General features: G+C 41.4%; 1 protein-coding gene across 4 annotated transcripts in view; it reads right to left on the bottom strand.

Annotated features, from left to right (window-relative positions):
* MTHFD1L (methylenetetrahydrofolate dehydrogenase (NADP+ dependent) 1 like) overlaps window positions 1-15361 on the bottom strand; it is a 162825-nt gene that overhangs the window by 61973 nt on the left and 85491 nt on the right. For all 4 annotated transcript variants that reach the window (XR_012763159.1, XM_075413791.1, XM_075413792.1 and 1 more), the window contains 4 exons: window positions 8794-8933; window positions 7075-7116; window positions 5893-5993; window positions 5299-5476 (listed from right to left, as the gene is read on the bottom strand). Coding sequence is in view for 3 of the 4 variants with exons in the window: in XM_075413791.1 (XP_075269906.1) it covers window positions 5299-5476; window positions 5893-5993; window positions 7075-7116; window positions 8794-8933 (461 nt within the window). In the remaining variant the exon portion in view is untranslated. The remainder of the gene's footprint in view (window positions 1-5298; window positions 5477-5892; window positions 5994-7074; window positions 7117-8793; window positions 8934-15361) is intronic.

Below are 15361 nucleotides of genomic sequence, written 5' to 3'. Positions count from 1 at the left end.
TCCTGAATCTCCCCGGCCGCATGCAATTCCTAATACTGTAAACATTTCATGGTACACTGTATCCGTTTATGTCCTTTACTTATGCTTTTAAAGTGGCCGCAGTGCTGGGGTTACTTGTCAGAGGTCACTTCTTGTACTTGATCCATGAAACGACACTGGCACACATACGCACTCACAAAATCATATGCTGCTATTCTTTTCACTGCGCTCCAAATATGCTTGAAGCTTATTCTGCTCTCACTCCAACTCTAGAAAAATATTAATTTATCTAATACCAAATGTTAAACAAGCCCTTGCTAGAATCAAGAAGTATTTAAAAAAAAAAAAAAAAAGTACAAGCATCAGCTACCAGGATAAAAACAAAAGCTTGTGTGCTTAGAGCAATAAATACTGAGAACCTGAAAAGCAATCTAAAAGTGGGACTACAGAACACTGTGTCATATAGAGACACCTGAGGAAGTTCAAACAGACTGAACGAGATGCTTCAAGGAATGTAACTACACTGTAATTTGACTAGCTTGCTATGATGCTCAACAGGACCACTTACCTGAGCCTGAGTCCTAAACTGACACAACTGTGTTGTGTTCGCTGTCTAAAATCGCTCATTCAGCACATGCTTGGGTATCACTGGACAAGACGGTATAAATGTATAAACAAACCTCAGGATTCAGAAAAAAAAATCGCTGATCCTCAACTTTTTATGAATATTTGACAGACCTAGAAATGACTTTCTCATTCTTCTCACATTATATGCATTTTTGAACACCTTTCAAGGAAGTCTTTGTTTCCAGGTATACGTTTGGAAATTACATAAAGCACTGTAGAAATGCATGCCATTTGGAAAAACTCCAAAAAGAGCCCAGTTGACCTGGACTTGTAATTAGATGCCCAACTGTATACTGATAATATGGTTTGCTGCAAACTTTGGTCTAACTAGTAAAAAAGTCTCTAAACCAGTTTTACACATAGGGGTTTGGGGTTTTGTTTTTAAATCCCCAGGGTACTGCTTTCTAACAAAACATCAAAATGTTGAATGAATCTATTACGGCTACAGTAGTCTGTGCTGTTGGATGTTGTTCTAATTATAGCCAGTTTTGGAAGTAAATTCTGATGAAGTTTTACAGACTGAGGAAAATGAGATGCATAGACACCAAAGGACTAAATGGAGACATGGAGTAAAGTGAAGAATAGAGTAATACCAGAAAGACAGAGACACGAATGAAGTGGCAGTGGTTTTATGCAGAGTATTTCCCCCTCTCATGTTCCAAAGGGGTAAGGAAAAAAACCCGAAAACACCATCACAGCAAACCTTGCCAAAATTGAGGCAACCAAGACTTAAAATGATTCAAGTAACTGGACAAATCTTGCAGTTACCAGAAAGATGAGGAATGGCACTATGTCCTTTCACTTACGTCTCCTTTAGGCACAATGATGGAGGGAAATCATCTGTCCAAATCCCACTTTACTACCTCTTCTCTTTTTAATTTTCTGTCATAGTTACTCCTTCGAACAGTAGAACTCAGTCCTCAAAACCGCTGTATCAAAAAATCCTATTACAACCTTAATTAACATCTAGACACGCTCATCTGGAAGAGGTGGCCTTTCTTCATGTCCCTACAGGCCCAGTGACCAAATGACCTACCATACTGTACAAGTGACAGCACTGCTGTTTCAGTCTCCTACTTCCAACTACTTCAGTCCCCATTCCTTTGCACAGTAAGAATGAAACAGAAGCCTGAACTTTACAGGTCACTGTTTCTGTTGGTCTGAATTTAAGTTTTACGGCATTTTAAAAATCTTTATATGCTTTTATAAAACCCCTTCAACATATTTTTGAGGCTTATAATACTTGTGTTAAGTTACGGGATATTAAGTTGATGTAAAGATGTGATTCATTCCCTTGTGCCTAAGATCATGCTGCTTATGCGACACAGCACAAAAAGATGGTCTGGCAAAGACATTAACGTAGAAATGGATCTCATTTTCTTCCTTCATACAGGTAGAGTCCACCCCTACCAATCCTTCCTACTCATTCATACCACAATATTGTAAGCTACATAGAATACAGTAACACCAGAGCTTAAATGTGGGACTTGTCAAACACTAATGTGCTATCTCTGTAATACAAGTGTCCTATGGGGAAAACTATTATACATATTTCCGAAAGAATGTTTTTTTTGTTTTATTATGCAAAACCCATAAAATGATATCCTCAGTTTCCAGAGCATCTCATCAGAGACAAGCTCAGAAAGGCAGATACATTGTCCACTGTTCGGCTGTAAAAATGGTCTGTGGGCAAAACGTCCTGAATAGATACTGCAGCACTTATATTCCCAAGCTATTTCCATCTGTTCTGTGAAGGCAGTGGTTAATACTAATAGGACTTGCCTGGATTACTGACATTTGGGAAAACAGTGGGGGAGGCAAAAAAGAAATAAAATGGGTGCAACAGATATGAGGTACATATCAGGGTGGAGAGAAAGTGAAAGACAACAGCAGGGCATATCTACATCAGGTTGAACTTTTTTCTGGCACAAAGAATCAAAACAGGAACTTCTAGCCATTTAAAAGAATGAAGCTGAGCTTCTGCTATTAAAAAATAGCATTCAAACATTTTCTAAAGAAACTTAAGTAGCAGTAGGACACAGGATCTGAAATTTGATGTGGGCTTCCTTGGTGCCAGAGAAGTCTATTTTGCTGCCCAAATTTTAACCCACCCACATTTGGATAGTCAGGAAGGTCCTAAGAAATCATCTGTATAACCTTCTCGGCAATACGCCCCTCCAAATGTTCTGCCTGCATGGTGGTACTCCAGCATAGTGCTTTCAGGGGCCCATGCGGCCCTTCACAGAATCACAGAATGGTAGGGGTTGGAAGGGACTTCTGTGGGTCATCTAGTCCAACCCCCCTGCCAAAGCAGGGTCACCTACAGCAGGCTGCACAGGACGTTGTCCAGGCGGGTCTTGAATATCTCCAGAGAAGGAGACTCCACAACCTCCCTGGGCAGCCTGTTCCACTGCTCCGTCACCTTCAGAGGGAAGAAGTTCTTCCTCATGTTCAGACGGAACTTCCTGTGCCTCAGTTTGTGCCCATTGCCCCTTGTCCTGTCGCTGGGCACCACTGAAAAGAGCCTGGCCCCACCCTCCTGACACCCATCCTTCAGAAATTTATAAGCATTTATTAGGTCCCCTCGCAGCCTTCTGTTCTTCAGGCTGAACAAGCCCAGCTCCCTCAGCCTCTCCTCATAGCAGAGATGCTCCAGTCCCCTCACCATCCTTGTAGCCCTCTGCTGGACTCTCTCCAGTAGCTCCTCATCTTTCTTGAACTGGGGAGCCCAGAACTGGACACAGGACTCCAGATGAGGCCTCACCAGGACAGTGTAGAGGGGAAGGAGAATCTCCCTCGTCCTGCTGGCCACACTCCTCTTGATGCACCCCAGGATCCCATTGGCCTTCTTGGCAGCCAGGGCACGCTGCTGGCTCATGGTTAACCTGTTGTCCACCAGGACACCCAGGTCCTTCTCCACAGAGCTGCTCTCCAGCAGGTCCACCCCAAGCCTGTACTGATGCATGGGGTTGTTCCTCCCCAGGTGCAGGACCCTGCATTTGCCTTTGTTGAACCTCATCAGGTTCCTCTCTGCCCAACTTTCCAGCCTATCCAGGTCACGCTGAATGGCAGCACAGCCTTCCGGTGTGTCTACCACTCCTCCCAGTTTGGTGTCATCAGCAAACTTCCTTGCAAGCTGCTTCTCTCAACAGCTCAGGATGCTGTAATGCTACTTTGCAGATAGATGACAGCAATAACAAAGTCTCCAAGACATGGAAAAAGAGTCACCATCTCTGGCAAACAAAGGATTGAGACTTGGACTGCCTATCCTTTGTTAGGTTATCTGACTAAGCAAACACAAAGCCCAAGCAAGGATCAGAGGAACAATGATAGGTGGAGGAACGCTAGTAATGTAATCAGTGGGAAAACCTAATCAGTGAAAATTAGAGCACACTGAATTGGCTGTTTCCTAAGATCATCCACGGGGAAGGATGAGACCATTGTCCTTGGTGTGAAATGCACCAAGTTGAGTCAATGGGGAAACTCTTTAATCAGAAAACTTTGCTAACAAAAGGGGGCGATCTCCTACAGCAGCACAGGGCTTGTTATGAGATGTAGGAAGAAGAGCATTTGGGGACTGTGTAGAATTTAGGATGGGAGTTTTGAAGGGGATCGTGGGAATGTGTAAAGATTGTTAGAGCATGTTTAGTGGAAGGACCAAAGACGGGGAGAGGGAGTAATCCAGGTGGATTTAAGAGGAATAAGTGTGGAAAAAAATAGAAGGAAAAGGGGAAGAGGTGCCAGATGAGTGTAAACATGTCTGGCCAGTAGCTTGTCTGACTGAGCTCAGTGCTTGAGCAGCACAATCTGTCCTCTCTTCTCATAGAATCTGATTTCTGACTACCTTCTGTGTGGGTGTGCTCTCTGCTTTAGATGTGTATGTATGAACACTAGAGAGCAGGAGGAGAGGTCTGAGTGCCAGCAACTAGAGTGAGCTGTGAATCTCAGGGGCTCGTGGACCCTGGTGCCAACAACCGGAGCAGGGCAGGGGCACTGGGGACTGCTCCTGGGGAGACTTACTATCTAAGCCCAACAGCAGCAGTGACCCCATACATCGTGCATGCTGTATTGCACTAGCAGACTCCAATCCCAATCAGCAGAACAGAAGGAACAGAACTGGGCTGCCTGTGCGCTTCATGTTCGTCCGAGGGCTGTGGGTGTATAGGTGGGTGTGTAGGTGTGTGCTGATAAAGGCAGTGAAGGCAGTGCTTTCTCTGTGTGTTGCCCTGTCTGGCTGGGCAGAAGTGTAGCATGAGTGTGCACATGCTACCTCTAACATCCTTCTCATACAGAGAGTAAATGCTTCAGGGAGCCACAACTTGGAGCAATACCCATGACTGCGAGACAGTAACTATATTTCCTTTTGGCTGATTGTCAGGACAAATATAATGACTGTGAGACCTTTGTGGAGAAGTCTCCCACGGTAATTTGTCAATGTTCCACCTACAGACATACTTTGATGTTAAACAAGAAAGTATCAGAAACATCACTCAATGCACTCAATAACGAGCATTACCAGCAAGTATCCTGCTCCTTTGATTAGACAAGCTGCAGATTGTTTCTCTCCAACTTTCGTGATTTTAAGCCAAGTCAAGCGCCTTTCCAAGTATGTTAGATACCTTTGTTGCAATGTTCTTGTCTGATGCACTGATGCAGCATGCATTCATTAAAAATAAAATAAAAAAATCTTACCTCCAAGCTGTAGAGATATTTGAAACTGTTTTTCTGACTGGCTGCCTTTTCCACAGCTTGAGCTAATTTGACTGCTCCTCTACCACCAGCTGACCAGTGATTGCAGGGTACAGCATCAAATGCTCCGGATTGCTTTGCAATCTTACACACCAGATCAACCTCAGCAGGAGAGTCAGTTCTGCCAATCAAACAGTTCTGTCTCATTATTTTGTTTAATTAGTTCTGTTTCATGACGTTAAATAGCCTTATTCTACCATCAGCAGTTGTAAGGCAAGTCTGTAGAGAAATTGTGCCATATACATAATGCATTTATATACAGACTATGTATTTACATGTTTCAAGAACACTTTTTGTAATTGTTAATGCTAATTAACACAGAAGATTAACATTTCCATAACAGTAAGGGGGTTTTTTGTGGTTTTAAAACCTTAAGAACAAGCTAAGGATTTAAAAGACTTTATATTCATGATGAAAAAAGGAAATTCTTTAATAGCGGCTTTTCTTCATGCCAAAACTGATTAATTTAAAAACCAAGAAAAGCGTGAAATTTGAACTGTGGATTTACTCACAAGAGAAATGAAAGAACAGACTTACTTGAAGACATTTAGAGCAACCACAACAGGAACTCCAAAGAGCTGAGTAATTTGAATCTGTTTCTGTAGATTACAGCAGCCATCAGCTACCAGCTGGAGGTTCTGCATAATTAAATAAAAATTAATGGAAATAGTGAGATACATCAAGTCTTCTCCCACAAAAGAATTTTCCATAAATTAAACTGAATATAAACAGTGCTGATCATGACAGCTGCAGACAAGTGAAATGCTTCCAGACAAAAATATTTTGGCACCTGTCCAGTTAATTCTTATTTCAATTAATAAGCAACAGACATATTTAAGTAACTAAGCGGTGCCCAAAATTTGTACACATTACGCATGTGTACACATTACGCATCTTTTCTTGGACACAATAAGACAGTGCAGCTGATGACTGGTTGCCTGTCATGATTGTGAAAGAGCTGTTAGTTTCTCGTTCACAAAGTTTATAAACAAACTACAGTAGTGAGGTGGGGTTTGACATACAGATCTGTTAGATGCATAGTCTAACCTATATATATATATTAAGCGATTAAAGCACATTACTGCATTTCTTTATTTACTCTTTTACCTCAGACTTTGTAGGCCTTGTCTTAATTGCAACAATACACACAGCCCTAGCCTGATAAAACCAAAAGATCAAAATTTGTCTTCAGTGAAGAGGCAAAGAAAACAAACCTGTAGAATCCACTCTTATTTGAAGAGTGACATCCAACACCAGACATGAAGCACAAACAGATTAAACGTATTCTTTAATGAACAGGTTAAGCTATCATTAATTTCAGGGAGTGTCTTTGACCTCTTCACCACTCTTCTCTCATGCTGCCATGAATACCTGTATGATGGACTGGAATGAAGAGCTGATCAGTCCGAAAACTTAGTGGTCCTGGAAAAACTACTGAAAAAAAGTTGTTTGTCAGTTAACTCAGTTCCTCAGTACAGTCTACCATACAGTCACACACACAGCCCATACAAGAGGGATAACACCAGGTGGCTGGGGAAGATGAGATGGCTTTACTTGTTGGCAATGCCAGTTATGTCAGCATGAGAGAATGCTATTGTCACACTTGAGGCTGCACACTGTGCAGCCAGAGGAATGGGCAGTTCTGATTCTCCATACACCACATTATTTTGGCCTTTTAAACAAAAACTTCTCCTGAAGCTTTATAGTAGTTCCTCTTACCTCTTCTGTGTATTCTTTCTTCAAGGGGGCACCAGCAGTTACCTGGAATAATAAACAACTGAAGTTACCACAGATTGACACTTGTCCTAATTCTAAATGGTCAGAAGTGCACTTTTGCTTACTTCCTATACTGCCAGTCAGCACATACATTGCACACAACATCATAGCTCGACTGCATCTTCTGTTTTATTCCAAGTTACACCAGAACATGGAGAATGGCAGCACTTCCTATTGTATCTGGGTAGCAAGATACAGGCAGTGACTCAGCAACTAGTTGTAAAAGATTTATTAGAGTGGAGGTCATTGGATCCCATTCTACATGCTTAGTAACAGACCAGCTGTGCAAAGACAATGGACAGCAACCTCCAGCAGTGGGCTGAAGCAATAACACTAACACAGATGATGAAGAGGAACATCATCTTTGGGTGTCCTGTAATTACCGCCCATGGCAAGGAACTGCGTGCAAGTAATTTACTTTGCTGGAAAGCACAAAGGTGTACACACAAAGAGTATCACCAGGGTACTATATTGAGTCTCCAAGGACCAAATCTATCGATCCCAGGCACTGGACTTAGTCACTTTTGTTGCAAGCATTGTTCTTGGTCCATTTTATAGTTAAACTCCCAGTTAAAGTCTCTGGTACTCTGCATGCTTCTATGACACACTATGTAAACAAATGAAAACTTTGTACTTCTAAAGACACAGATCAGACAGAAGTAGAGACAGTTATTAAGACATATTTAAGTCTTATTTTTGCTAGATTGAAGGATAATGCACATCACAATATAGCTGCCTTGATATGCATGGAGGAATACAATTAAAAATAAAGAAAACTTCCATTAGAAGTGGACTAAAATGATAGAAAATTATATAACTATTTCAACCTGAAAGACTGAAAAAGGACAGCTCAGCTTTAGCTCTAAGACATGATTAGCTGTAAGGAAGACTGTACATTCCAAAATTTTGTGGCTGTGGCAACAGCTCTGGTATTTTCACCCAGTGAGACTGTTTCCCTGGCAGCATCACTCCCTTGCATGCTGCTGGGCAGATGAAAGTGGTTCTAGAAGTTAAGTGTCTGTCCACTTGTTGTATGACTGAGGAGTAGTTCTACGATCAGGAATCTGTATAAGTCTCTTCGTGGCTTACATAGCGAAAAATGATACACTGGTGACTTCTGGTACACTGGGAAAACACTTGCACAATTGTATCAGTTACCTTAGCATCCCTGAGGGAATTAACTTCAGCAGATTAAAAGGACAGAAGGGATTCCTATTATTGCAGCGAAAGAAATCTCAAAACCTTCACTAACAATGTTCCCTACTTCTGCTCACATACTGCAACCCAAACTCTTTTCATTCCTCCTCAGCTGCCAACTTTCCCAGCCGGCGATTTCTTCACTGCACTTACAAACACTATTTCAAAAGGCAGGAAGAAGAATGTATATACATATTATAGCTTTTTTTTTTCCCCATGCAAACAAACTTCCCTCCCTCAGGAAGATTTAGTACTTCTTCAGAGCTCTCTCACCCTTCTTCTTTCATTTGTGCCTTTCCATTCCTGCATTAACTTTGGAGGTAACATCTATATAATGAGGTAACTCAGGATGGATATCTAAACACTGCCTCATAAACTACCCCCAGTATTTCTTAAACCAAGATATTTTAGTTATTTCAAATATTAGCAACAACTTTATTTCCCAAGAAAGGTGCAAAAACTTACATTTGGCCCACCTCCATGCATCTTCAAAGCCCTCACTGTAGCAACAAGTACAACCACACTGGGAACCAAGCCAGAGGCTCTACATTTGATGTTGAAGAATTTCTCCATCCCAATGTCAGCACCAAAGCCAGCTTCAGTTACTGTTAAACATTAAAAAAACAAAACAAAACCACACATAAAACATGCTTTCAGTTAAACACTGGGGGATATTTCTACTTTAGCATACAGTGCACTTAAATATACACCAGTACTAAGTTTTGAATGAACTTTCAAATAGAGGTCTATTTACATTACTGAGTCTGATTAAAAAACTATTCCCAACTCAGAAATAAATTCTCTTATTCTTGATACATACAATATGTCACCAAAAGTAGTCACATGGGGGGAAACAGCCCCAAGCAATTCAAATTAGTTGAAATCAAAGTATTTTAAAAACATCTAGTCCTCTAAAATACCTATTTCTGTGTAATTGTATTTATTTAATATGTTCAAAATTCTTACAGATCTAAGACGTCCCTACATTACTCCTCCTCCCTTAATTTCACTGAAGATGTGCTCTCATCATAATTAATGGACCTAAATTCTCCTAGCTTTGCAGAACTTCTGATCATCTCTTGCCTTTGTGGAGCAGATGTTTAATTATAAACACAAACCAGCATTTACAGTCATGTCTCAGTGTTGAAGATACTATTAAACAGTAAATTCTATAATGCGACATTGCACCAAAGAAGTCAGACATTAATTTAATGTGAGTCATGAAAAAAATCCATGTAGAATTAGGATATGCCTGGCAAAGCATTTTTAGAAGAGCTATAAATAAAAGAGAAGATAATCTGTATGAAATGATGTCAGTCTCTTCAGAACTAATTTGCTCTGATTTGTCAAATGTCAATTACTTCAATTGCTTCTTCTAAAACCCAAATAATTTCTTTCTATCAGACAAACACAAGCACACAGCAATTCAAAAATTCAAGGGCTTAAAACTCTGTTGGTTGAAAATTTGCCGATGCAACTATTTCCCACCAGAACATACTGAGGAGTCGGGATCAATGCGTGCCTCTGGAATATGTGAAGCGACTTTCAGCCAGACAAGTCATGGTGGGAAAATCTCTTGCTTCAGAGGCTCCTGGACCTGACTCCAAGCAGGGCTGGTAATGTGTCCCCATAACCCCAGCCAGTTTGTAAAAACTAGTAAATTCCCTTTTCTTTTTCTCCCTCTTGCCAGCAGTTTTGACTCTCACGCTTAGAAGGCGACCACGAACAGCTGATTGAACACTTCAGGGCTGGAAACCTCCAGCAGGGTCAACGAGAGGAGGCGAAGATCAGCTCTGCTGCTGTGAGAGAAAGTATCTTTCTGTCAGCAGCCGATGCGCTTCAGGAAGTTCCAGCCTTTGGGCATTTGTCCTCACCCCACTGGTCCTTTTGCACTCCTTCGTTTTGCACAGGCTGAAACAATTGCCCACACGGCTCTGCTCCGAGGGAGGAAACGGCTGCTGGGGCTGGGGGAGGAAGCAAGAGCTAGAAAACAAGGGGGTGGGCATACAGGAGGGAGCAGAGACCTCTTGAAATAGCAACATGGCAAGCGTCATGATTACCATTCTCCAAAATCATTCTATTAAGTATATTATCTTTTTCTGAATAGCCCTGAGAAAAACAGACGTACCAAACACGGAAACAAAAAAAAACCCACCCAAAAAAGGGGTTTACACAAACACAATAATTCACAGGAACAAAGCTAATGTCAGGATAAGTCATATTAAAAGCAGAGCCAGGGATCACATGTCTAGTTTCCAGTAACCCTCATTCTTCTTCTTCAGGCTCTTATGTGGCACAGTGTGATTAATGAGAACTCTGAGTCAGAAATATATAACCACGATCAATCTTTAATACAAACAACAGATAAACTACCAAGTACTTGAGAGGGTGGGAAAATAATTTGTCTCTTACAGAGATTGCCAGCGTATACACATAGCAGTCTCCTAACGTTTCCAAACAAAGTTTCCAGGGAGTTAATCCTTTTCATGCCAAGCCTTTTCAAGGGTCAGTTTTCCTTAGAGAAAGGGGGATTGCAAGTCTACCTTTCAGTGAGAGAAAAGCAGAGATTTCAGCCTCCCAGCAAGCGCAGTAACAGCACACACGGCACTTCAGGGCTCTCGGGGAGGTGCTCGACACCCTCCAGTCTAAGCAGCCAGGACAAGTGCCCGGGAAAGCTGTGCGGGGGCATTTCTCTGGGTAGCTGGGCATATTCCTCTATTCTTTGTAATGCTTCCCTTTGATACGGAGAGAAAAACGCATATTTGCCCAAACAACCCAAATCCTGTATCAACATTTTAAAATTTAACAGAACACCAATGTTCACGGAGAGTGAGTGCTATAACATGGAGAATGGGATTTCCTCATCTGAAATAGAGGAAATTGAGAGGAACATTGGTGCTTTCTGCAATGTTCGGAAGGAAACAGGATGCAGCAGAAAAGCTGCCTGGATGAAAGTTGCTAACTCCATTTTATTTCCTCTGAGGAATAGTGAGAAGATGGAGTAATATGCCAATCTATTACATTTTAAAGTCTTTGTGCTGAAACAATTAATACAATTACATTCAGATTGTTTCCTGCTTTCATATGAAAGCATCAATGAAAAACAAATACAGACTTTAAATGGGAAGTTTCAAGCTAGTCTACGTTTAGAGATTATGAGACAAACCAACTCATCACTTCCAATGTAACAACAGAAATATAAAGTAATACACGGGTTGATTTATTTTGGTTATCATTTCTCTTACACCGTTTGTCAACAAAGGCAGTTACAAATTACAGGTGAACTGACAAAGATTTTGGGAACAACCATTACCTAAGCAGATGTGGTCTGCTGTACCTCAACTGAAGGAAAGTTGATGACGCAGCCTCTACTACCTGCCTACACAGAGCCTTCACCCAGCTTCAGCTCCTCTCCTCAAAAGCCTCTTCATCCTGTCTGCTACCAAGCGGCCATCTCCCAGCCCCGTGAACCTCCGCTACCTGGGCTGCTGCTCTGCAGGCATGTGGAGGGGTTCTAATAGACACGATACCAGCATGATGTTAACTGCTTGCTTTGATTTCCCGGCCACAAACATGGCAGCCCTAATCAAAGTAAAGAGGTAACTGATCTGCCTTCAGCGAGCTCATAGAAAACATACAGGTATTTGCACTTCCAGCCTGAGAACATAACCCCATGGCAGCACATGCCTACCCAGATGAGGGGTTTTACAGCCCCAGGCCTTACTTTGCATTCCGGATCCCCTTCTTGCACTTGATAAGACTGTACAATGATCCAGACAAGTACTAAAAGATTATTTTCTGGGTGTAATTTTCAGTGAGTACAGCTCTCTGGACTGTCTCACTGCGTGGCCATACAAAGTGCGAAACCCAATTCTATAAATAATCTGTTGTTGGATTTTATCCTTCAATTTTACAGCCCAAGTAACACAAGAAACATTAGAATGAAGATTAAAAATTAAAATTTCATGTAACAGCAGTGCACTACCACTACATGACTTTTAATAGTAAGCCATAGGTCAAATCTAGCATTTAATATACACATATATATCAGAAGTAAACTGCATCAAAATGATAAAGTAAGTTCATATAACTTCTTCTCCTCTCATAAAAGATCCATGTGAGGGTAACCAAAAGCTAGTCTCATTCTAACGGATTAGGGTAACTGGGGAATCTCGCTTCAGAACAGTAGACAAAACACAACACACAATTCCTGTAGGTCTTTCTACAAGTCATTTACACAACTTCTATGTCACTCAGTTCAGCTACCAAAATGACTGATAAACCACAGTTTTTGTTCAGAGCAAGAACACAAAATATCCAAATTAGATAGTATTTGCCTCACAAAAGTAAGGAAAAGCTCATAAATATGGAATTAGGCAACAGTGATGATGAGAAGTCTGTCGGGCGGTGTAAAGTCAGAGTAATTGATGCTCTTCACTGAATTCTCTAATTCCACTTCAAGGTTCACGCAAATGAACAATTCACTCTGATGGTTTTGTTTCTTGTTTATAATTACCATAACCTCTTCCTGGAATTACTGCCTTGCCAAGCACATCTGGGAATATTTTATCACCTACACATGACAATAGCTTAAATAGTCAGTGTCATGGTTTAAGCAGCTAATCAGATTTCATCGTCACGCTTAATACAAAATGCAGTTTTTCTCCGCCTAAAAATACATTTATCATGCTATAGCTGCATAAAATGGTTCCACATTAGACTTACATTTACATACTGCCTAAAAGCCTTACAGAAAGTGATGTTCAGAATTTTTCTTTGAAGATATTTCACCCATAATTGAACTTCATGTAAACTAAGGGTAACTTCTAGTGAAAGTAGCTTCTCCCTAGTCAGCCCTTTCTATCAACAAATCAATGACAAAATAGAACATTTGTACTATAAAGGGCCAAGTCAGATGTGGACACATGAGGCGAAGCTTTAGGACACAAATTGTGAGCCTGGATTTCTGAACAATGTAAAAGGAAATGGAAACTGAGCTGCAAGCTGCCATTTACTCCGCACACGTAAAACTATCTGTTCTGGTGCAGCTGTCTGCTGGTAAACGCAGGAAAATAAGAGTTCAAAGTCACAGAAGCACATGAACTGTGAACCTGGAGCTGGAGGCACGCTAGCTGTAAAGAACTGATACGTTCTTGTTTAAGTGAAAAATACCAAGGTTCACAACCGCCAAGATAAACTAGGATGATCAGTGATTTATCTAACAGGATATCGTATTTTTGTTAGTGTAGCTAGGGATGAATAAACCAGATGTTTGTCCATTCTGACTCTGGCAATTTATCTGATGTGAACTTCCATTATTATGACTGATTTTGGAATGTAACAGACACTTCTTTTCTTCCTTTTCTTTTTTTCCTCTCTCCTAACAGCAGAATGCATTCCTCTGATGCATTCTCAGATGGCATGCAACAGGGCACTCGCTGCTACCACTGCTGGTCACAAAGTCCAACAGAAAACTACACATGCATTTATTAAGGCTAAACATCTTTCATGCCATGAAGAAAATAGTTTGCATCGGCTATCAAAGTTTTATGTTGTTGTTGTGAGGCCTAGGAGAAAAGGTAATAGGAAAAATACTTGCCACTTAGTTTAGCAGCACATAAACTCTTTAGAGGTAAGAGGTGCTTTTCACCCTTTGCTAAAGAAAGATACCAGGGCAGTATGTGCTCTGCAGAGGTACGGGCACTGGAGGTTTCTGGCTGTTGACCACCAATCCACACTTTTGACTGAACCAGCAGATACGGCAGTCCTGGCTTCTTAAGCCAAAAGGATCACACTTTTAACGGCTATTAATGGGTTTTCTTCTGCAAGAAGTCCTGACCAAAATAAACTTGATTCTCAGAATGGTGATTATCTGAATTTATGTTCAACAGCAGATTACTATTCACTCCAGACTGTCTGCATGGCAGTCTCTCCAAATGTAGACAAAGAGCAGCCCACCTGCACGAGCACCCCCAGAGAGATACAATGTAAGTCCCTCGTTCCTGGTTCCACCAGCATCCCCTCCAACCCGCAATACTCAAGCTCTAGCACTTGAGACATCTGCTAAGATAAATTTCTTTGGAGGAAAAAAAATCTCCTGGAAATTTTTAACTTCTCCACACAAACAAAGTTCGTCAGCTGAAAACAATGATTTACATTCAAGTACCCTGCCATCATACTCTATGACAGCAGCAGTTCAATTCATGCTGCCTTCCTCCAAAGCAGACTTGTCTCCAGTGACCAAGAGTCTCAGGCCTCCGCTGACAGTCACCGCCTCCGGGCAGCAAGGACTGCACAGGGAGCTTGGCTCCCAGGAATACGCTTCATCTAAGTGTTGAGTACCTTGGGACCCTGTAACAAGCTATTTCAATCTTTTGCTCAGAAACACTTCTTATTCCATAAGAGATGAATTCTACCATTGAAATGCAGCACAGCTTTAAATGAGAAACTAAAGGTTACAGCATAACCTCTACCAATTATTCACTTTAAATACCAACTGCTGTTAAACCACTAGCTGTTAACTTTCCAGGAGCATCCCATGCGTTAAACAAACGAATAGGCACAATGACTCATACAGATTATTCCCAGACTATAGACAAAAAGTAGCAAAAAGTTCATTTTATTTACTACAAGCCGGACAGCTAAAGATAACTCTTAAATCTCGATTCTCTCACAATTCAGGGTACAATTCCTCTTTGTGGGTTTTACAGGCCTGCTTATATACATATGCTGCGTATGTTGGATTTGAAATTCAGGGAGGGGAATCAAACTGAAAACTCCAGGACCTGACAGGAGCGGCCCTGTGTGACAGAAAGCATGCTCTGCACATCTCCACAGCTCTGCTTGCCTTCCCTTCTTGAAAATATACAGAAGAGCAATTGCAGTGATTCCTGCCTACAAAGCACCAATTTAGGGCATGGTTTTACACTGTGGCTAAACCAAATGAGCACCCTGCCTTGCTGAAGGGCAATTCCTCTTCCCTCTTAATTCCTCCGCTCTTCTGCCCTGCTCCCTCCCTCCCTGCTGCCCAGAC

The sequence above is a fragment of the Opisthocomus hoazin genome, chromosome 2, assembly GCF_030867145.1.
Source record: "Opisthocomus hoazin isolate bOpiHoa1 chromosome 2, bOpiHoa1.hap1, whole genome shotgun sequence".
NCBI lineage: Eukaryota > Metazoa > Chordata > Aves > Opisthocomiformes > Opisthocomidae > Opisthocomus > Opisthocomus hoazin.
Note: the sequence above shows the minus strand (reverse complement) of the source record. Positions and strands in the feature narration are given on the sequence as shown.